Source organism: Dendrobates tinctorius, unplaced genomic scaffold (genome assembly GCF_039654945.1).
Source record: "Dendrobates tinctorius isolate UK_male_01 unplaced genomic scaffold, ASM3965494v1 ptg000147l, whole genome shotgun sequence".
In the NCBI taxonomy this organism is placed as follows: domain Eukaryota; kingdom Metazoa; phylum Chordata; class Amphibia; order Anura; family Dendrobatidae; genus Dendrobates; species Dendrobates tinctorius.
Window position 1 is genome coordinate 16,654,598 of NW_027361814.1, and position 19,441 is coordinate 16,674,038.

At 44.0% G+C, this 19,441-nt stretch overlaps 1 protein-coding gene across 2 annotated transcripts in view; it reads left to right on the top strand.

The window, feature by feature from the left end:
- LOC141049752 (alpha-2-macroglobulin-like protein 1) overlaps positions 1–19,441 on the top strand; it is a 164,499-nt gene that overhangs the window by 14,533 nt on the left and 130,525 nt on the right. For both annotated transcript variants that reach the window (XM_073546479.1, XM_073546478.1), the window contains exons 2-8: positions 767–950; positions 2,095–2,254; positions 2,354–2,406; positions 3,644–3,664; positions 5,837–5,993; positions 6,486–6,570; positions 7,327–7,483. In XM_073546479.1, the coding sequence (XP_073402580.1) occupies positions 767–950; positions 2,095–2,254; positions 2,354–2,406; positions 3,644–3,664; positions 5,837–5,993; positions 6,486–6,570; positions 7,327–7,483 (817 nt within the window). The remainder of the gene's footprint in view (positions 1–766; positions 951–2,094; positions 2,255–2,353; positions 2,407–3,643; positions 3,665–5,836; positions 5,994–6,485; positions 6,571–7,326; positions 7,484–19,441) is intronic.

Here is a 19,441-nt window from a genome sequence, read left to right on the forward strand (position 1 = left end):
CACTACCAAGAGCTACAGCTCAGCTCCTATTTTCTTCAATAGGAACTGAGCTGCAATTCTTGGCAGTGGCAAGTATACAGCGATCAAGGCTGTGAGCCTGACTAATAACAGTTGCTGGTGGCGGTGGTAATGATAGATTAGGTCATCATTATCCTAAGGCTGGAAAAGCCCTTTATGTGTGATTGTTAATTACAGACTGGACAATGCTCATGCAATAGCAATTATTTTGACTGCATTTTATGTTTATACTGTTTATACTTCTTTTGGTGTATTGTTTAATTAGATGCTTTCATTTCTCTTCTTTTATACAAATCAAAAAATAAATATTCTGTACAGGAATCCGGAAGATCTAGGATTTCAATATAATCTAAACCTTAGCAAATGGTAGATCCTCATAATAACCAACGGTTTGGGGTATGGTGAATCTAAGATATAGGTGTCTATAATTATATATGTATCCATATAAACATGTTATGGATGCAAAATGATCAAACTGAGTAGATCTGTTAGTTATAATTATCAAGTATAAACTATAATGAGCTTCGAGTATAAACAGGTTAGGACCATCCCAATGGGCACACCTTGTTGTCGTGGGATGGCTTTTCTACTTTTTAGATAAAAATAGCATTAGCTAATAATCCTATGATTTTTACAGTACATATACTATTACCAATTACCGATTTACTTGCTGTAGGGCATTTGCTTATTTTTTTTTTCTTGGGCTTTGTCGAATATAAACATATACAAATGTTTGATCTCATTCAAGGTACTATGCAATTACGGTACCTGCTCAGATGATCTACCCATCACAGGAGAAAGCATGTATTGCTATCCGGAAGTTGAGGGGGGAGCTACAACTTAAAATGGAGTTAAGGAGAGAACAGAAATGTGTGCTGGTGACAGAGGACACAATCAGCACCCCAACATATTTTCACTGTTATTCTTTTGAGGTTAGTGGAATGCTCTTACAGATCATAGACATTCATGTCTTAAAGAAGATTTCTTGAGTTCTAAATAGTGTGACAAAGTCACCGGTAAGGTGCTGGAGGAGAGTTATGTATTGCCGCGGTTAATAGCTTCAGTGATATATAAAACCTAGAGGTTTTCTTCAAGCATATTAAGTGCTGCGAGGGTTTAACAATCAATTTGCTTAAAGGGTTGTTTTTTGTGGACAACCATAGAGGGGGTGGGCAGTTGTCCACCTTAACTCCACCTAAGGGTGTTGTCTGGGACTTAAATACCTGGCCTCCAGAGGCAGTCATTGTTCAGTGCGGCTGGAGACAGAGGAACTCTAGCAGTTTGTGTCCTGAGAAGGAAAGACTGAACCTGCGGTATCCCTGTGTTTCTCTATCTGCTGAGCCACAATAGATTCAATTTCTCATTGTCTGTTATCCTTGAATTAGTATTTTTTGGTTAACAACTGTTTTTATTTACTCATTTGTCTGCCTAATCACCTTTTGGGTGCAGCTCTATATATACATTTCCCCTGGAGGTGTTTCCTGCCAGTGATATTCTCATTTGAATGTCCAGCAATACTACCGTTTTTTATGTCAGTCACTGAAAGACCAGCTATGGTTTATCTCTGGCTTATTATGCATTTCATCCTACACCTATCTTCTGTTTCTTGTTTAGTAAGTAGGTGGCACACTCTTTAGCAGTATGTAAATTATCTCATTTTGTATTTTGTGGCTTGTTTTAACCCACTCTGGGATCTCTTTCTAACTTAGCACGCCTTCCCTTCTGTAGATAAAGCACACTCTGCTCTGCACTCCAATTCCTTAGGAGGAATATGAAGCACTTGATGGCCTTTCAGGCAGCATAAGTCCGAGTTGCCATCTCTTAGTCTGTTGTCAGGGTTATTCCAGCCCACCTAGGAAACATTGGAGTCTGTGGGGTCAGAATCTCTAGTCTGTACAGAAACCAGCTGGGTCACTTGCAGTTTCTAGTATTATACCTGTTTTCCGGTGTGAGTGGTTACACAATCATAACACAAATAAGCCTTTGCCTTAGCCACCTTATTTAGACACAGGGTTATGAACTGAACATGTCAGTAAAAATGTGCAAGAATTTCAATAAAACTTCATGTTTGCTTAGCTTCCGACTGTTTTGGACGAGGAAGAAGTCTGGTCCTTTCATGTTTCTGCTCATGGAGACAATATAAACATTGACCAGAATAAGAAGATCATGCTCATTAAAGGAGATCAAATGACTTTCATCCAGACTGATAAACCCAACTATAAGCCTGGACAAACAGGTAGATATCTACAGTCACATTCTTTTATATCTTTTGGACGTCAGCGAAAAAAAATTGGATCCACAGCTGGTTTTTGACATCACATATTTATCATTCCAGTGAGTTTCCGTATTATAACCTTGGACAGGAATTATCATGCAAAAAATGACAAGGTGAGATGTTTCCATACTCTTTGTGAATAACTAAATGACTGTGAATGCTCTTCCATATGGCCTTATGTCTTCGACTGATATATGATGAGGCATGAGGCTGTGTACATGAGTTGTGTGTACAGTAAATTAGTCACATTGATAATTTAGATGTAAGCCTGCAGTGGAAAGTCTTAAATTCTGAACAAACTTGAGACCGAGGTTTTGTAATACAACGTATGAATGTAATGGTGGCCACTCTATTCATGGATAGGTGATAACTTTTCCAGTTGGGATAATCCTTTTAGTGTAATATTTAAAGGAAATTTCTGAAAACAGTGTTTATATAAATCAGACATATCGTAAAAGTAATCCCTCCAACTGAGAACAAAAAACTTTACCTCCTAATCCTGACACCATTTTTGATTTTTAAGATGCGTCTGATTACCTATATGAGAATATAGTGTACTAGAAACTCAGATCTGAAGTTTGGATAGAGAGAAATATTAGAAATCAAGAATGAGTTTTAAGTTTTGGATTGGACTGTTCTTCAAACTGAGATGAATATATTTATAGGACTAAACTAACAGAAAAGAATCCTATTGCCTTTCATGCATCCTGGTGGTTAAAAGGGTTGTCCAAGATTTTTTGCATTTTTGCTCTTTCCTTAGGATAAATCATCAATATCTGATCAGTGGGGGGTCGCAACCCAGCACCAAACACCCCCATCGATCATTTGTTGCAGGTCAGAAGTGCTCAATTGTGGAGCTACATGGCACAGAACTATTAACTATATGGTAGCCACAGCTGGGTACTACACATCCGTCCTCTAATGATTTGAATAGAGGGTGGGTGTGCAGTACCTGGCTATGAACACTACGTAATTAACGGAGCTATCCTGTGCAGCTTCGCAACTATACATTTCCAGCCATCAGCTGCATCGGGAACAGCTGATAGGCGAGGTGCCAGGTGTCATAACCCAACGATTAGTAATTAATCACCTAGCCTAAGGATAGGCTATAAATGTAAAGGTCTCTGACAACCTTTTTAAGTGGGTAGTACTGCAGCTTTGCAACATGAGTACTGAGCTTGGTTAATACTAAAGAAACTTTGTCTTAGAACCTGAATGTTCTCCCAGTTCTTTCACAAGATTCCCCAATAATCTCTAGTTTTTTCCTACACCTTATCCTTTATTCATGGCATAACTGGCTTCATATAAAACCATTCTTATTATAACCGTGTAATTATTTTTTTTTTACAGTATCCACTTGTGGAATTGATTGTAAGTATTAAAAGCTCCTGATACATGCACAGAAACACACACATACATATGATCACTAAGTGGAGTGACCACTGAGAATCCACAGATTACTGGAATGGGGATCTCCAAATTCCCTATGTGAATGGAGTAGTAATGATTAAGTGTAGGAGCAGGTCTATTTACTTTTAATAGGAGTGGTGGTCTCCCATGCTCACTACTGCTCCACTTCCATCCGGGATACTTGATAAATATTATTGATGGAGCAACCGCATTAAAGTTTTTTTCTCTGAGATCTGACATTTTGAGAAATATGTGCTTGTAGAATGTTAAAGGTTTTGCCTCATCACTCCTACTCCTGGCCATATGTTCTTTTAGAGCATACAATAGTCAGATGGGGTTTCCCGCTTGTAATCTACTATGTGACAAAATCAAGAGACATTTTGTAGAGGAAAATGTGACTGACTTCCATTGTTGATGTCTTAGGTTTATGTTAAATTGGGAGGTTAGGTAAGATAGATAAAAAATGAAGATGGCATAAATCCAATTGAGCTCAGCCATGCGAATGTAATTGAGATTAATGTTACAATGCATCAAGAGTAGTTACTGTGCTAGCACAGGAGGAAAATAAGGGACGGAGTGCTTGAAAAATGTTTGTACTTCTATATAGAACTTTTCCTAGATTTACTTCCTAGAATGCGTACTTTTTTGCTATTATCTGCAAAATTACTTAAGTTAGAATTTTGAAACTCCAGGTAATCCTCAAGTATGTCGTTGTTGGTAATATCCAGTTGTTCATATAACTTTTTACATAGGCATTTCGGTGTAACAATGCTTTTTTGGTGAAAACCCCATCCGTACGGATTGGGGGCCTTTTAGGCCCCCATGTATTTTTTATCATGTTCTCAGTAGTGTTTGTGTCTCAAGTTACTTTATTTGTACTCAGTAATGCTGGTGGAGGGGCCAGGGTGTGGATAATGCCATATGAGGATGTCATGTGATTTTTGGAGGGAGAGATAAGGCCATGAAAAATTATAATTAAAATTTTGTTTACTAATCCTATTTTATTTAGCAGTTTTAAAATAAACTTGTAAAAGTTATATAAGTGTGTTTTTCCATATGATTTGCATGGGGGCCTAAAAGGCCCCCAATACGTTAACATGAAGATTTCTGATGTCACACATTCTAGGGTTTTAAAAATATGTTCATGTTCACCCATAGCTAGTTTTTGAATGGCATTTCTTGCAACAAAAACCAGCTGCTGAATCCTCTTTATCTTAGATCAATCGTTACTAACAGAGATCGATACAGGAGAGGCACATACTCAACTATTACATAACTAGCTCTGATTAGCTCCACTTAATTGTCAGGAATCGTCTGTGACTGCATTCTGGATACATTGCCAGCATAGCTGCCAATAAATGCATGCCTATTGTGCCCTATGGGAAATCTGGCCATGACTAGGAGTAAGACAGATAGAAGACACATTGGACTATGTGGTGGAAGATTTTGTTGGTCAAAAAGGTAGGAGGTATCTTAAACAGGTTGTCCACTACTAGGTCAACCCCTTCTTAAACTACAGTAAATGTTATGCCCCGATAACATAATAAAGTCTAGACTCACCTCCCGTGCCAGCTCCATTCCAGCGGTGTCAGCACTCGCCGTCCAAGGACTGTGTTGCAGTGGAATAACACATAATGCCGGCGCCAAATTAGTGCTGGTGTCAATGTCTCCATCTTCAGATAAACTGAGTATGACGAGGAAGTCTGGGATCAGCTGCAGCATGGACTTCCTCTTTATGTTCAGTTTGTCCGAAAGTGGAGACAGTGACACCAGCGCTGATTGAGCACCGGCATCACGTATCACAGCCCCAAGACCGAGAGTGCCTATACGGCAGAAACGGTGCCGGCATGGAAGATGAGTATAGGCTTTATTATGTTATTGGAGTATAACATTTAATTTAAGAAGGGGGTTGTCCTAGTAGTTGACAACCCCTTTAAGACATCAATTAAAAGTTGCAATTGTAGTAAACATAGCATTTCACAGACGTCACTTCTCAGCTGTTCTGACAGTTTTTTATGGCCACTTCATCACCATGTAAGACAAGATTAATAATCAGAAAGTCAGTAATGAGCTCACGTTACCTTTACAAGTAACTTCATTATATCAGGCCGATATGTGTCTGCTTACTAACAGGACCCGGATGATAATCGGATTGGACAATGGTTGGATGTCTTGCCACATCAAGGAATTGCAGATTTAAGTTTTCCTTTGGCAAATGAGCTATCACTAGGACAATACGCCATAAATATACCCAATGCATACAGAGCTGATTTTTCTGTATCTGAAGATGGTAAGATTCATATTTTGTATGCTGTGACTAATTTAACATAATTGGGTGTACAGGTTATTCCTGATATTATCCATTGGCTAGGTGATAACTTGCTAATCAGTGGAGCTCCAACCACTGAAAACTACATGGAGCGTTCCCCACACAGGTATGTCTCCATTTTATTTCCCATGGAAATGCTGGAAATAGCTGAGTACAGCGCTCACTTCTCTCTCAGCCCTGGTCAGTACAGTAAAGTTATGGTAAGTAGGTCTCACACCATGTAACTTGCAAGCCATATCCTTTCTATTGACACTTTGCAAACCTTAAGAGGGTTGGTGGACTTGAAGAATATTTAGTCAAGCAAAAACATTGCTGGTTTCATTGCAAATTTGCACCAGAAAAAAACACACAATTTCATCTCTTCTGTCTGAATGTGCTTGATTTTGCATGTTTGATTTTACATACAAATTTCTTGTTGCTAATACTTTCTAACATGTGAATTTTTCACTTCAGTTCGTAAGAGATTTGATGTTAACATGAATGTTCCAGACTGGCTAAGTGTGATGGATAAATTCTTTACCGTGAAAGTTTGTGGAAGGTATCAGTCCTATATTTATATTATTATAGATGAAATATAAGTTCAGGCAGGACACACAGTAAAGATCATACCGGGTACCCTATTATGGTAACAGGTTTAACCACAAATGACTGAAAGGCGTAGTGTTTGTTTTCCCCTCTAACTCTTTTCTATTACCAAAGAGCTGATTTAACAGATCACTTATTTGCTAACAGTTCCTCAGGGGAGGGCAATCCTGTACAGATTATTGCCCACTCATTAGCCAAGGTGATTGGACCAATCAGAGCAGAGCTATCTCTCCAAGGAGCTCAGCATGGTCTACAGTATCTTTATATTATGTATACCCTTCCATCAAGGCAAACATTAGCTTTATCCTGATATACATAAGGATGTGGAACTTTAAAATCTGTGGTTCTCCTTTTTGGTGAGCTCACACTAACAAAATGACAGAAGCAACAAGATTGTAACTGATGAGTTTCTGTCATAGACTAACCAAATGGAGATTCTGCATGGTAAAAAAAAATGGTTGTATCAACAAGACTTGTCCTGGTACATGACCCCTTTTTAAGTAAATGGTTGGATTAAGCATTCACATTATTAATAAATCACTACTCTGACTCAATGTGTGACGTCTCCAACTGGGGACCCACGGTATGATATCCATATATTTTAATAATCTATATTGACAGGAATTGTCTTTTTGATGTAACTCTTATAAGAATTATTTCTGACCCTATAGATGACACTGATAATAAATTGTATATTATTATACTTTAGGTATACTTATGGAAAGCCAGTTTCGGGATCTTTTCATCTCTATGTCTGTGATGAAGCTACACTATCATCTAGTTTTTTTTTTTTGGATCCCAATAAGGACCTTGATATTATTGATAAAATGAATATTGGTCATTGCCAAAACATAACTGGAGTGCATGTAAGTATGAATACAAAAAAAGTACCGGTAATTACACTAGATTCACACTGCGATAATATGGAAGTCTTCATTTATTTTTAATATAATCTCAACATTTGTGTGTGAGGCAGAAGAAAAATCACCAGCTCGCCTATAGGTTCAAATTTTATTTTGGAGAGCCTGAAACAGAAGCCATTCCAAGGAGGTGATCAAATAAAAAGAAAAGACATACATTTGTCCTACTCAAGCCTCATATAATAAAATCATCACTTTAATTCAATATTTAATTATATGCTCCACAATGTCCAACTGGGGGGTCTGTATGTGGGGGAGATAGGACAAATCTTAGAACAAGGATGAATTCTCATTGCTACACAATGAATGAAAAAAGAATGGATCTACCTGCGGCCAAACATTTTTGCAACCCCCCTGACCACAACATCATGGGCATTAAATTGCTGATATTGAAAGGTAACTTCACATCCAAGAGAGACAGAAGAGTGTGGAAGTATAATCTTATTATAACCTTTGACACATTCAGAGCAGGAATGAATGAGTCTCATGGATTTATGTATTTTTACATCAATTAAGGAATGTGCTCTTCTGACCTCATGGGAGCATCACAATCCTGGACCAGACCTATATCAGAGGACAATAAAACTTTCACACTCCTTATCTATGGACTGCTCTAAAGGCCCCGTCACACACAGCGATCCCGCTAGCGAGATCGCTGATTTTGTGACGCCACACCGATCTCGCCAGCGTACACGCCGGTTTCCAAGGAAAACATCGGGTATCCAGGAGTAGCGCGGCTCTTAGATACCCAATGTTTACCTTGGAAACCAGCATGTACGTCGGTTTCCAAGGTAAACAGCGGGTATCCAGGAGCCGCGGCTCCTGGATACCCGATGTTTACATTAGATACCAGCGTCGTTGGTCCTGATCGCTGGAGGGGCTGTCTTGTGACAGCTCACCAGTAGTGTTGAGCATTCCGATACCGCAAGTATCGGGTATCGGCCGATACTTGCTGTATCGGAATTCCGATACCGACTTCCGATATTTTTTCAATATCGGAAGTCGGCATCGGAATCGGAAGTTCAAAGTTGATTGACAGCCTGACGTCATCATGATGCGCGGTGTGTGCGCATCATGATGCGCCGTCATTTCGGGCCTTCCGGGGGTCTCTGCCGGCCTGCCGGGGGGCTGTGTGGACTGCCCGGGGTCTGTACCGGCCTGCCGGGGGGCTGTGCCGGCCTGCCGGTGGTCTGTGCACCCTGTGGGGGTCTGTACCGGCCTGCCGGGGGGCTGTGCCGGCCTGCCGGTGGTCTGTGCACCCTGTGGGGGTCTGTACCGGCCTGCCGGGGGGCTGTGCCGGCCTGCCGGGGGGCTGTGCTGATGTCCGGGGGTCTGTGCAAGCATCGTCCGATGGGACTACAAGTCCCATCTGGCGATGCCTGCTACCATGACAGTGATTGACACATTAGCCAATGATGGGACAGTAGTAGTCCCATCATCCGGCTAATGTGTTAAATGTTAAAAAAAAAAAAAAAAAATACTACATACATACTACATACATACTACATGCATGCTACATACATACTACATGCTACATACATACTACATATATACTACATGCATGCTACATACATACTACATGCTACATACATACTACATATATACTACATGCATGCTACATACATACTACATGCTACATACATACTACATGCTACATACATACTACATGCATGCTACATACATACTACATACATACTACATACATACTACATGCATGCTACATACATACTACATACATACTACATACATACTACATGCATGCTACATACATACTACATGCTACATACATACCACATACATACTACATATATACTACATGCATGCTACATACATACTACATATATACTACATGCATGCTACATACATATTGCATGCTACATGCATGCTACATACATACTACATACATACTACATGCTACATACATACCACATATATACTACATACATACAATACATTCATACAATACATACATAGACATACAGTACATATAACATAGAGTAACATACTTACCAATACTTGTCACATTGTTCCCCGAAGCCATTGTCTTTTCCGGAATAAATATTAACATAACAAACCACAAAAATACTCACCCACGATCCGAAGCAGTCCACGAGTGTGTCCCACGACGATCTTGGGTAGAGAACTGCAGCATCAGATGATGCTGCCGTTCTCTACGGGCTGCAGGAATCCAATGACGGAAGGTAGGTATCCTTCCGCACTGTATTCCTCCGCCACTTAAAAAAAAAAAAGTCCCTAGTCTCACTTTATGCCATTGCTGTGTGGGAATTTCCCACGCAGCAATGGCATAAAGTGAGACTAGGGACTTTTTTTTTTTAAGTGGCGAAGGAATACAGTGCGGAAGGATACCTACCTTCCGTCATTGGATTCCTGCAGCCCGTAGAGAACGGCAGCATCAGCTGATGCTGCAGTTCTCTACCCAAGATCGTCGTGGGACACACTCGTGGACTGCTTCGGATCGTGGGTGAGTATTTTTGTGGTTTGTTATGTTAATATTTATTCCGGAAAAGACAATGGCTTCGGGGAACAATGTGACAAGTATTGGTAAGTATGTTACTCTATGTTATATGTACTGTATGTCTATGTATGTATTGTATGAATGTATTGTATGTAGTATATATGTGGTATGTATGTAGCATGTAGTATGTATGTAGTATGTATGTAGCATGCATGTAGCATGCAGTATGTATGTAGCATGCATGTAGTATATATGTAGTATGTATGTGGTATGTATGTAGCATGTAGTATGTATGTAGCATGCATGTAGTATGTATGTAGTATGTATGTAGCATGCATGTAGTATATATGTAGTATGTATGTAGCATGTAGTATGTATGTAGCATGCATGTAGTATATATGTAGTATGTATGTAGCATGTAGTATGTATGTAGCATGCATGTAGTATATATGTAGTATGTATGTAGCATGTAGTATGTATGTAGCATGCATGTAGTATATATGTAGTATGTATGTAGCATGTAGTATGTATGTAGCATGCATGTAGTATATATGTAGTATGTATGTAGCATGTAGTATGTATGTAGCATGCATGTAGTATGTATGTAGCATGTAGTATGTATGTAGCATGCATGTAGTATATATGTAGTATGTATGTAGCATGTAGTATGTATGTAGCATGTAGTATGTATGTAGCATGCATGTAGTATGTATGTAGCATGCATGTAGTATGTATGTGGTATGTATGTAGCATGTAGTATGTATGTAGCATGCATGTAGTATATATGTGTTATATATGTAGCATGTAGCATGCATGTAGTATGTATGTAGTATGTATGTAGTATGTATGTGGTATGTATGTAGCATGCATGTAGTATGTATGTAGTATATATGTGGTATGTATGTAGCATGTAGTATGTATGTAGCATGCAGTATGTATGTAGCATGCATGTAGTATATATGTAGTATGTATGTAGTATATATGTAGTATGTATGTTGCATGTAGTATATATGTAGTATGAATGTAGCATGTATGTAGTATGTCGTATGAATGTAGCATGTATGTAGTATGCATGTTGTATGTATGTAGCATGTATGTAGCATGTAATTTTTTTTTTTTTTTTTTTTTTTACATTCAACACATTAGCCGGATGATGGGACTACTACTGTCCCATCATTGGCTAATGTGTCAATCACTGTCATGGTAGCAGGCATCGCCCGATGGGACTTGTAGTCCCATCGGACGATGCCTGCACAGACCCCCGAAGCCTGCACAGACCACCGGCAGGCCGGCACAGCCCCCCGGCAGGCCGGCACAGCCCCCCGGAGCCTGCACAGCCCCCCGGCAGGCCGGCACAGCCCCCCGGCAGGCCGGCACAGCCCACCGGAGCCTGCACAGCCCCCCGGCAGGCCGGCACAGACCACCGGAGCCTGCACAGACCCCCTGGCAGGCCGGCACAGCCCCCCGAAAGGCCCGTACAGACCCCAGAGAGGCTGTACAAGGCAAAAACAGGGTTTTTCTTATTCCGATACCGGAAGTCCCATAGACTTGAATGGGACTTCCGGTATCGGAATCGGCGATACCGATACTTTTTTTAAAGATCGGCCGATCCATTCCGATCCGATACTTTGAAGTATCGGACGGTATTGCTCAACTCTACTCACCAGCAATCAGCCTAACGATGTCCCAGCGTTCCCATCATATCGGATCGTTAGTGGGATCGCTGGGACATCGTTATGTGTAACAGGGGCTTAATACTTACTGCCACAACTGTTTTTTCTGCCTATCCCACATTGATAGTTCTGCTATCAATAGATATGAGGGGCGTTCATTAACCTCTTAGTGACAGCCAATTTGGTACTTAATGACCAAGCCAATTTTTACAATTCTGACCACTGTCACTTTATAAAGTTATAGCTCTGGAATACTTCAATGGATCCCACTGATTCTGAGAATGTTTTTTCCTGACATATTGTACTTCTTGATAGTGGTAAAATTTATTCGATATATCTAGTGTTTATTTCTAAATAAAAGCAGAAATTTGGAAAAAATTTGAAAATTTTGCAATTTTATTTTTTGTGCCCTGAAAACAGAGTCATTTCACACAAAATAGTTAATAGTGATGAGCGAGCACTAAAATGCTCGGGTGCTCGGGTCGAGCAAATGGGTACTTGATCAGAATAACAAGCCCAATGTAAGTCTGTGGGAAACCTGAGCATTTTTACCGTAATCCCCCCGGGGGTCCTTTTAGAGTCTAAAAACATCTGAAAATGATGGAAACAGTGCTCAAATGCCATGGGAACATCATGGGCAATGCCCTTGGAAGGATTTCTGACTGCCAGTTCACAGCTGTGAACAATGTTGTCTTACGCCATTTTTACAGGCACACCAAAAAACATACAAAAATGAAACCAAAATGGATTTTACAGGGAAATATGTTAAGGGACATCTTTTCCAGGTTAATGACTTTTATATAAAGCAAAATAATTAACCCAAAGCAAAAATGTTCCTCCACCACTTGGGCTATGTTCACACATAGCGTTTTTGATGTGTTTTTCAACTTTAGCATTGCTTTCAACCAATACAAATACATTCACTGTGAAATGTCATTGTAACATTTAACAACCTTAGCTGGCCATGTGGTGTGTGACACATAAGCAGACGCATCTTGTTTCATTTATGAAGAAGGGACTCTTAAGGTCACAAAGCCTATTTTTATAGGGCCATCAGGCAGCATTAATATTCTTAAATGGCCATTATTAAACAGTGGGTCTCTTATACTGTTATTGCCTATGCATTGAGTGGCTGGGCTGCCAAAAATTATGACGCACCCAATACCCCTTTCACGAGACGTACAAGAGGGCCTCCTGAAAAAATGTTCCCATTATAAGAAAGTGTGTCTCCCAAAGTGTTTGACTATGCATTGAATGCAAGGCCTGCCTCACCCTAAAGTTTTACGCACCCCAATAACCCTTGGAACAGACATCCTGGATGGCCACAGGAAACCAAAGTTCACATAATTTTTCATTTGGTACTGCAATACTATACGCAAGGCCTGCCCTGCCACAAAGTCACACGCACCCAAATATGCCTTTGAACCCACGTACTGGATGGCCACAGAAAAACCAAAGTTCCCATTGTGTTCATTTGGCACCGCCATAATGTTAGCCTATGCATTGAATGCAAGGCCTGCCCTGCACCAAATTCACACGCACCCCAATAAGTCTTTGAAGCCACAAACTGGATGGCCACATTAAAACCAAGTTCACATTCTTCATTTGGTACTCCCATACGGTTTGCTTATGCATTGAATGCAAGGCCTACCCTGCACCAAAGTTACAAGCACCCCCAATAAGCCTTTGAAGCCACGTACTGGATGGCCACATGAAAACCAAGTTCATATTATTCATTTGGTACACCCATACTGTTTGCTTATGCATTGAATTCAAGGCCTGTCCAGCACCAAATTCACATGCACCCCAATAAGCCTTTGAGCTCACGTACTGGATGGCCACAGGAAAACCAAGTTCACATGACGTTGGTAGCCGAACACCCCCCGTCATGCTGGCCTCCGCCTATGCCTCCTTGGGGGGGGCAGGGGAGGCTCAGCTCCTGCCAATTCTTGATGTTGGTAGTGTCGAGTTGCACCAACACCGATATATCTTGTCCACTAAGCTACTCGGGGATCCGCCACTTCGGCCGGAAACTCCCCCACCACCTTTCACCAGATCACCCCCAAGATACCTGCTTAACGAAGGAGACCCTAGACACTGAGTCTCCAAACCCAATTTTTACCGTCTTCAAGGACTCCCCCCCTCTCGAAACCGCCATGACCCAAAATAAAAATAACCAACAACACACCAAGAACACAAAGGGAGGGAGGGCAGGACTTCTTCTTGGGGGGACCAGATCCAAAGAGGAAGGGGACACCCACACCCCTCCTCTATATACTCCCCCAACTCCAGGGTACGCCCCCTGGTAGCCGAACACCCCCCGTCATGCTGGCCTCCGCCTATGCCTCCTTGGGGGGGGCAGGGGAGGCTCAGCTCCGGCCAATTCTTGACGTTGGTAGTGTCGAGTTGCCACCAGACAGTCGTGGGAACAAATCTCACCCAGTCACCAAACCTCCCCCCTCATCGCCTCCAATAATCCCCACCACAGAACACGGAGACTCGGAATTTCTTTTGAAATGTTATGGCCACAGCAGCCTTTATTATAAACACCAAAAACACAAACAGTGAATCATAAATCACATTAACAATAACATGAACCTGAGAAGGAGTCCTTGAAGCCCCAAGATCTTGGTGAATAACCCCAAAAATTGCTGTGGACAAAAACCCCTCATGATTGCTCCCAGCCGATAGCCCACTGGCTCGGGAGCACCAACACCGATATATCTTGTCCACTAAGCTACTCGGGGATCCGCCACTTCGGCCGGAAACTCCCCCACCACCTTTCACCAGATCACCCCCAAGATACCTGCTTAACGAAGGAGACCCTAGACACTGAGTCTCCAAACCCAATTTTTACCGTCTTCAAGGACTCCCCCCCTCTCGAAACCGCCATGACCCAAAATAAAAATAACCAACAACACACCAAGAACACAAAGGGAGGGAGGGCGGGACTTCTTCTTGGGGGGACCAGATCCAAAGAGGAAGGGGACACCCACACCCCTCCTCTATATACTCCCCCAACTCCAGGGTACTCCCCCTGGTAGCCGAACACCCCCTGTCATGCTGGCCTCCGCCTATGCCTCCTTGGGGGGGCAGGGGAGGCTCAGCTCCGGCCAATTCTTGACGTTGGTAGTGTCGAGTTGCCACCAGACAGGCGTGGGAACAAATCTCACCCAGTCACCAAACCTCCCCCCTCATCGCCTCCAATAATCCCCACCACAGAACACGGAGACTCAGAATTTCTTTTGAAATGTTATGGCCACAGCAGCCTTTATTATAAACACCAAAAACACAAACAGTGAATCATAAATCACATTACAATAACATGAACCTGAGAAGGAGTCCTTGAAGCCCCAAGATCTTGGTGAATAACCCCAAAAATTGCTGTGGACAAAAACCCCTCATGATTGCTCCCAGCCGAAACCCCACTGGCTCGGGAGCACCAACACCGATATATCTTGTCCACTAAGCTACTCGGGGATCCGCCACAATGGCTGGAAACTCCCCCACCACCTTTCACCAGATCACCCCCAAGATACCTGTTTAACGAAGGAGACCCTAGACACTGAGTCTCCAAACCCAATTTTTACCGACTTCAAGGACTCCCCCCCTCTCGAAACCGCCACAACGAGGGCCCATTGAACACCTCAATGGCCCGAGACCCCCCGAACCCGCCATGCCATGACCCGCTCAATACCCTCCTGGAGGCCGAGAGCCCAAATGTCAGAACCAACCGAATTCAAATGAACCCCATCGGCCAGCCAGAAATCACCCTCGCCTTTTTCCAAATCAAAGTGTCGCACCGCCACCCCTCCATTCGTGATAACAAAAGAAGACACAGCCCTGTTCACATTTATCCGGGCCTTATTAACCTTAGCGAGAGACCTCATGGAACGCCATCGCCTCCGAGGAACAATGTCGGACCAAACGATAGTGACCCCTCGTTACAATAACCACAAGCGCAGACAGTCCTGCTTGATGTCCCGTATCAACTCCAGAAAAAGTCGAACCGCCAAGTTGTTACCCCCAACATGCAACACCAGGATGTCCAGAGCGCGGTCCAACCGAACGCACTCGTGTATCTCCGGCAAGACACGTCTCCACTTCATCCCCCTAAAACCACACCAACGCACCAAGGCCGTGTTCTTGGAAAAAAAGAGCTGTCTGCCTTTGTTCCGGACATCCGCCCGCAACGCTCCCCAGTAAATGAAGGAATGACCAAAAATCCACACCAGCAACGGCTCGACACCTGGAATAAAAAAGGTGATGCCAACATCAAACACAAACACCATTAGCGTGAATGCCGCCCTCTGCCTCACCCATCACCACCCACCGACCTAACATAACTTCGGTAACGATTGGACGCCCAACCACCAATGTGCCGAATCGGAGTCGCATCCAAACCCTGAACTGCTGCTTCTGATGCCGCCCCAATTCTGAATGAATGAGAAGCGAAACGGGATTCATCCAAACCCAACGATCGGATGGACCTCTTGAGAACAGCACCAAATTGGTATCTCGACAAACTAGAGCCATCCACGTGACACAAAAGGGGGCCGCTCAAACTAGGACCCAGCTCCCAAAACCCCCGCAAACACTGAACGGGACACATCAAAGACCCGAGCACATGGCCCAACACCACTCGGCGACCTTTACCCGCCTGATCCGTCTTAGACCGTCGCAACCAAAACTCAATGCCCCGTGCAGTAAACACAACATCCCTGGCCAATATACCCCCGGCTGACTGCTTGTTCCCCGACACTAGTTCCCCTACCCTTAATGCGCCAAAAAATGCCAACGAAAAGGCTAGGCGAAATAACAAAACCTCATAGCGTGAAGAACACACCGTCTCCAAAATGCTGCCCAACCGTTCAAGCACCTCAAAAGATATCGGACGCCTTAAGTCACCCCCCGCTTTTTAACCGGCGAAACCCTTTCACCGCGGGTTTCACCAAAAATGTTTTCGTCCAATCGCGGCAGCCGCGCAAGCGAAATCCAAAGGACAAACCCGCTAAAACACGCATGGCTTTTGCACCCGACCAACCCTCGGAGGCCCCCCGCCCCAACCAAGACAACAAAACTCCCTCCTGATCCAAGCCGGGCCCGACTGCTACACCGGCTGCTAACTGTTCCTCCCACTTGCACCATACAGCCCGGTAAGCCTCCCAGGTCTTTGGAGCCAAAGACGACTCAATCAGCGATGCCGCGGCCCGTAGCCCACTATCCACAGCTCCTCCGGACAAGCTAAACCCATGACCTCCGCCTCTGGCGCCAAAGAGCGAAACCGATCCCACTGTAAACGAGAGAGAGAGTCAGCGATATCGTTCTTAACACCTGGAACATGCGTCGCGGTCACTTGTGCATTCAGGTCCAAACAGAGGAGAACCAACCGCTGTAACACCCGAACGACTGGGGGAGACGATGCAGTAAGGCCATTAATCGCGCACACAACACCCATGTTATCGCAATTAAAACGCACCCGCCGATCCCGAAACTCACGTCCCCACAAATGGACGGCTACCAGAATTGGAAAGATCACCAGCAAAGTGATATTGCGCAACAAGCCATCCGCAATCCATTCCTTGGGCCACCGGGACGCACACCACTGCCCCCGAAAGTAAGCCCCAAAACCAACACCGCCAGCCGCATCTGTGAACAACTCCAACGCGTCACTGCTGACCACCTCTTCCATCACCAACGAACGGCCGTTGTACCCCTCCAAGAATGACTCCCAAATCGCCAAATCGGCCCTGAGTTCCGCTGACAACCTGATGAAATGATGAGGGGCTCGAACACCCGCGGTCGCACTGGCCAGACGACGTGAAAAAACACGCCCCATTGGCATGACTCGACATGCAAAATTGAGCTTTCCCAGCAACGACTGGAGATCACGCAGCGACAACTTCTTGACCTTGCGCGCTCGGACCACCTCCACCCGCAAATCAGCCAACTTATCCTCAGGCAGCCTGAACTCCCAATTCACCGTATCAATGACAATTCCCAAAAAACGCAAACACGTACAGGGGCCTTCGGTTTTTTCAGGCGCGAGAGGAACACCAAAACGCTCCGCCACCCACTCGATGGCCTGTAACAGTCTCTCGCAACAATCGGAATCCCCGGAGCCCACGCACAAAAAATCATCCAAGTAATGAATGACCGAATCAAAACCGGAAACATAGCGCACAACCCACTCCAAAAAAAAGAACTGAAGGCTTCAAAATACGCACAAGACAACGAACATCCCATGGGTAGACACCTGTCCACAAAAAACATGCCTTCCCAATAGCAACCTAACAACTTCATGCTATCCGGATGAACCGGGAGCAAACAAAAAGCGGATTCCACATCCGTTTTAGCCATAAGGGCACCCCGACCACATTTCTGCACCCACCGCGCTGCTTCATCAAAGGAGGAGTAAACCACCGAACAGATTTCCGGATCGATATCATCGTTAACAGAACCCCCGCAAGGGTACGACAAATGTTGGATAAGCCGAAACTTATTCGGCTCTTTCTTCAGAACCACTCCTAGAGGAGAAACAACCAAATCCGAAAAAGGGGGGGAAACAAAGGGGCCAGCCATACGGCCCAACGAAACCTCCTTTTCCAGCTTTTCTGAAACCACTGAACCGTGTAACAAGGCCGAATGCAAATTTTTTAAAACCCACGGAATAGCAAAAGGGGGGTGAGGGATAACAAAACTGTCCTTGAAACCAGCGTACAGCAAAGCCGACTTCTCCCTGTCCCCATATCTATTTAGATAAGGGACCATCCTTTCCAGCCTCACTGGAGTCTCCCCCTTGGGAATTACCACCGCCGGTTCGGGGCTTCCCTTTCTTAAAACACTTGGCGGCTCCATGGGACGCGCTATTGCAGTTGGAGCAAAGATGTTTAAATTTGCAGTTTGCCCCGAATTTACACGGGCCGTCGTTGAACTGCCAGCACACCCCCAACTTATGATTTCCCGTTTGAACCTGCTCGCCCCCTCCTGAGACGCCGGAACTGCCGCTACTCTGGCTGGTACTCCCAGCCCCCCCATGAAAGGAGCTACCAAATTTATTTTGAGCTATGACCCGCATCCACAGCCCAATGTCCTTCTGGTCCTAACAGATAGCCGGACGGACGGCCTTCCTCTGCCGAAATTGCTCACCATAGCGCAACCAAGCCTGACCCCCTACACCCTATAGGCCTCCCCGATGGCGTCAAAATAACAAAATAACGCTGAGCAATTATCAGGGGACTTTTCTCCAATGACGCTTGCCAAAATAGCGAACGCCTGTTGCCAATTAACGAACGTTTGCGGGATCAGACGCCATCTACACTTCTCTTCATCCTCCTTTTTGCTATCCTCCTTCTTGCCCTTGTCCAAATTAAATTTCTCTAATGGCAAGAGGGAAAATATTTCCACATACTCGTCCTTCCAAATGCGCTCCTTTACTTCTTTCTTTAAATGAGCCCCCAACTGACCCTCAAAACAAACATACACCTCCCCATGCGCTCTATCGTCCAAGTGTACGCAACATTCTTTCTCTTTCTCAGTCTGCACCGACACCGGTTCACTTGTGCGCCCGGCCAAATCTGACCCACTCCACCCCGCATGACTCCCAGCTTGTGCCCAAGCTGCTACTGGTGACGGTGAAGCGAGACCCCGCTCCAGACGTAACACCAAATTCCGCATATCCGCAAGCACGTCGCTAACCCCCCCGGCTGTGGCTACGCCACCAAATCCCAACCCCCCGCTGACCCCGAGGGATTC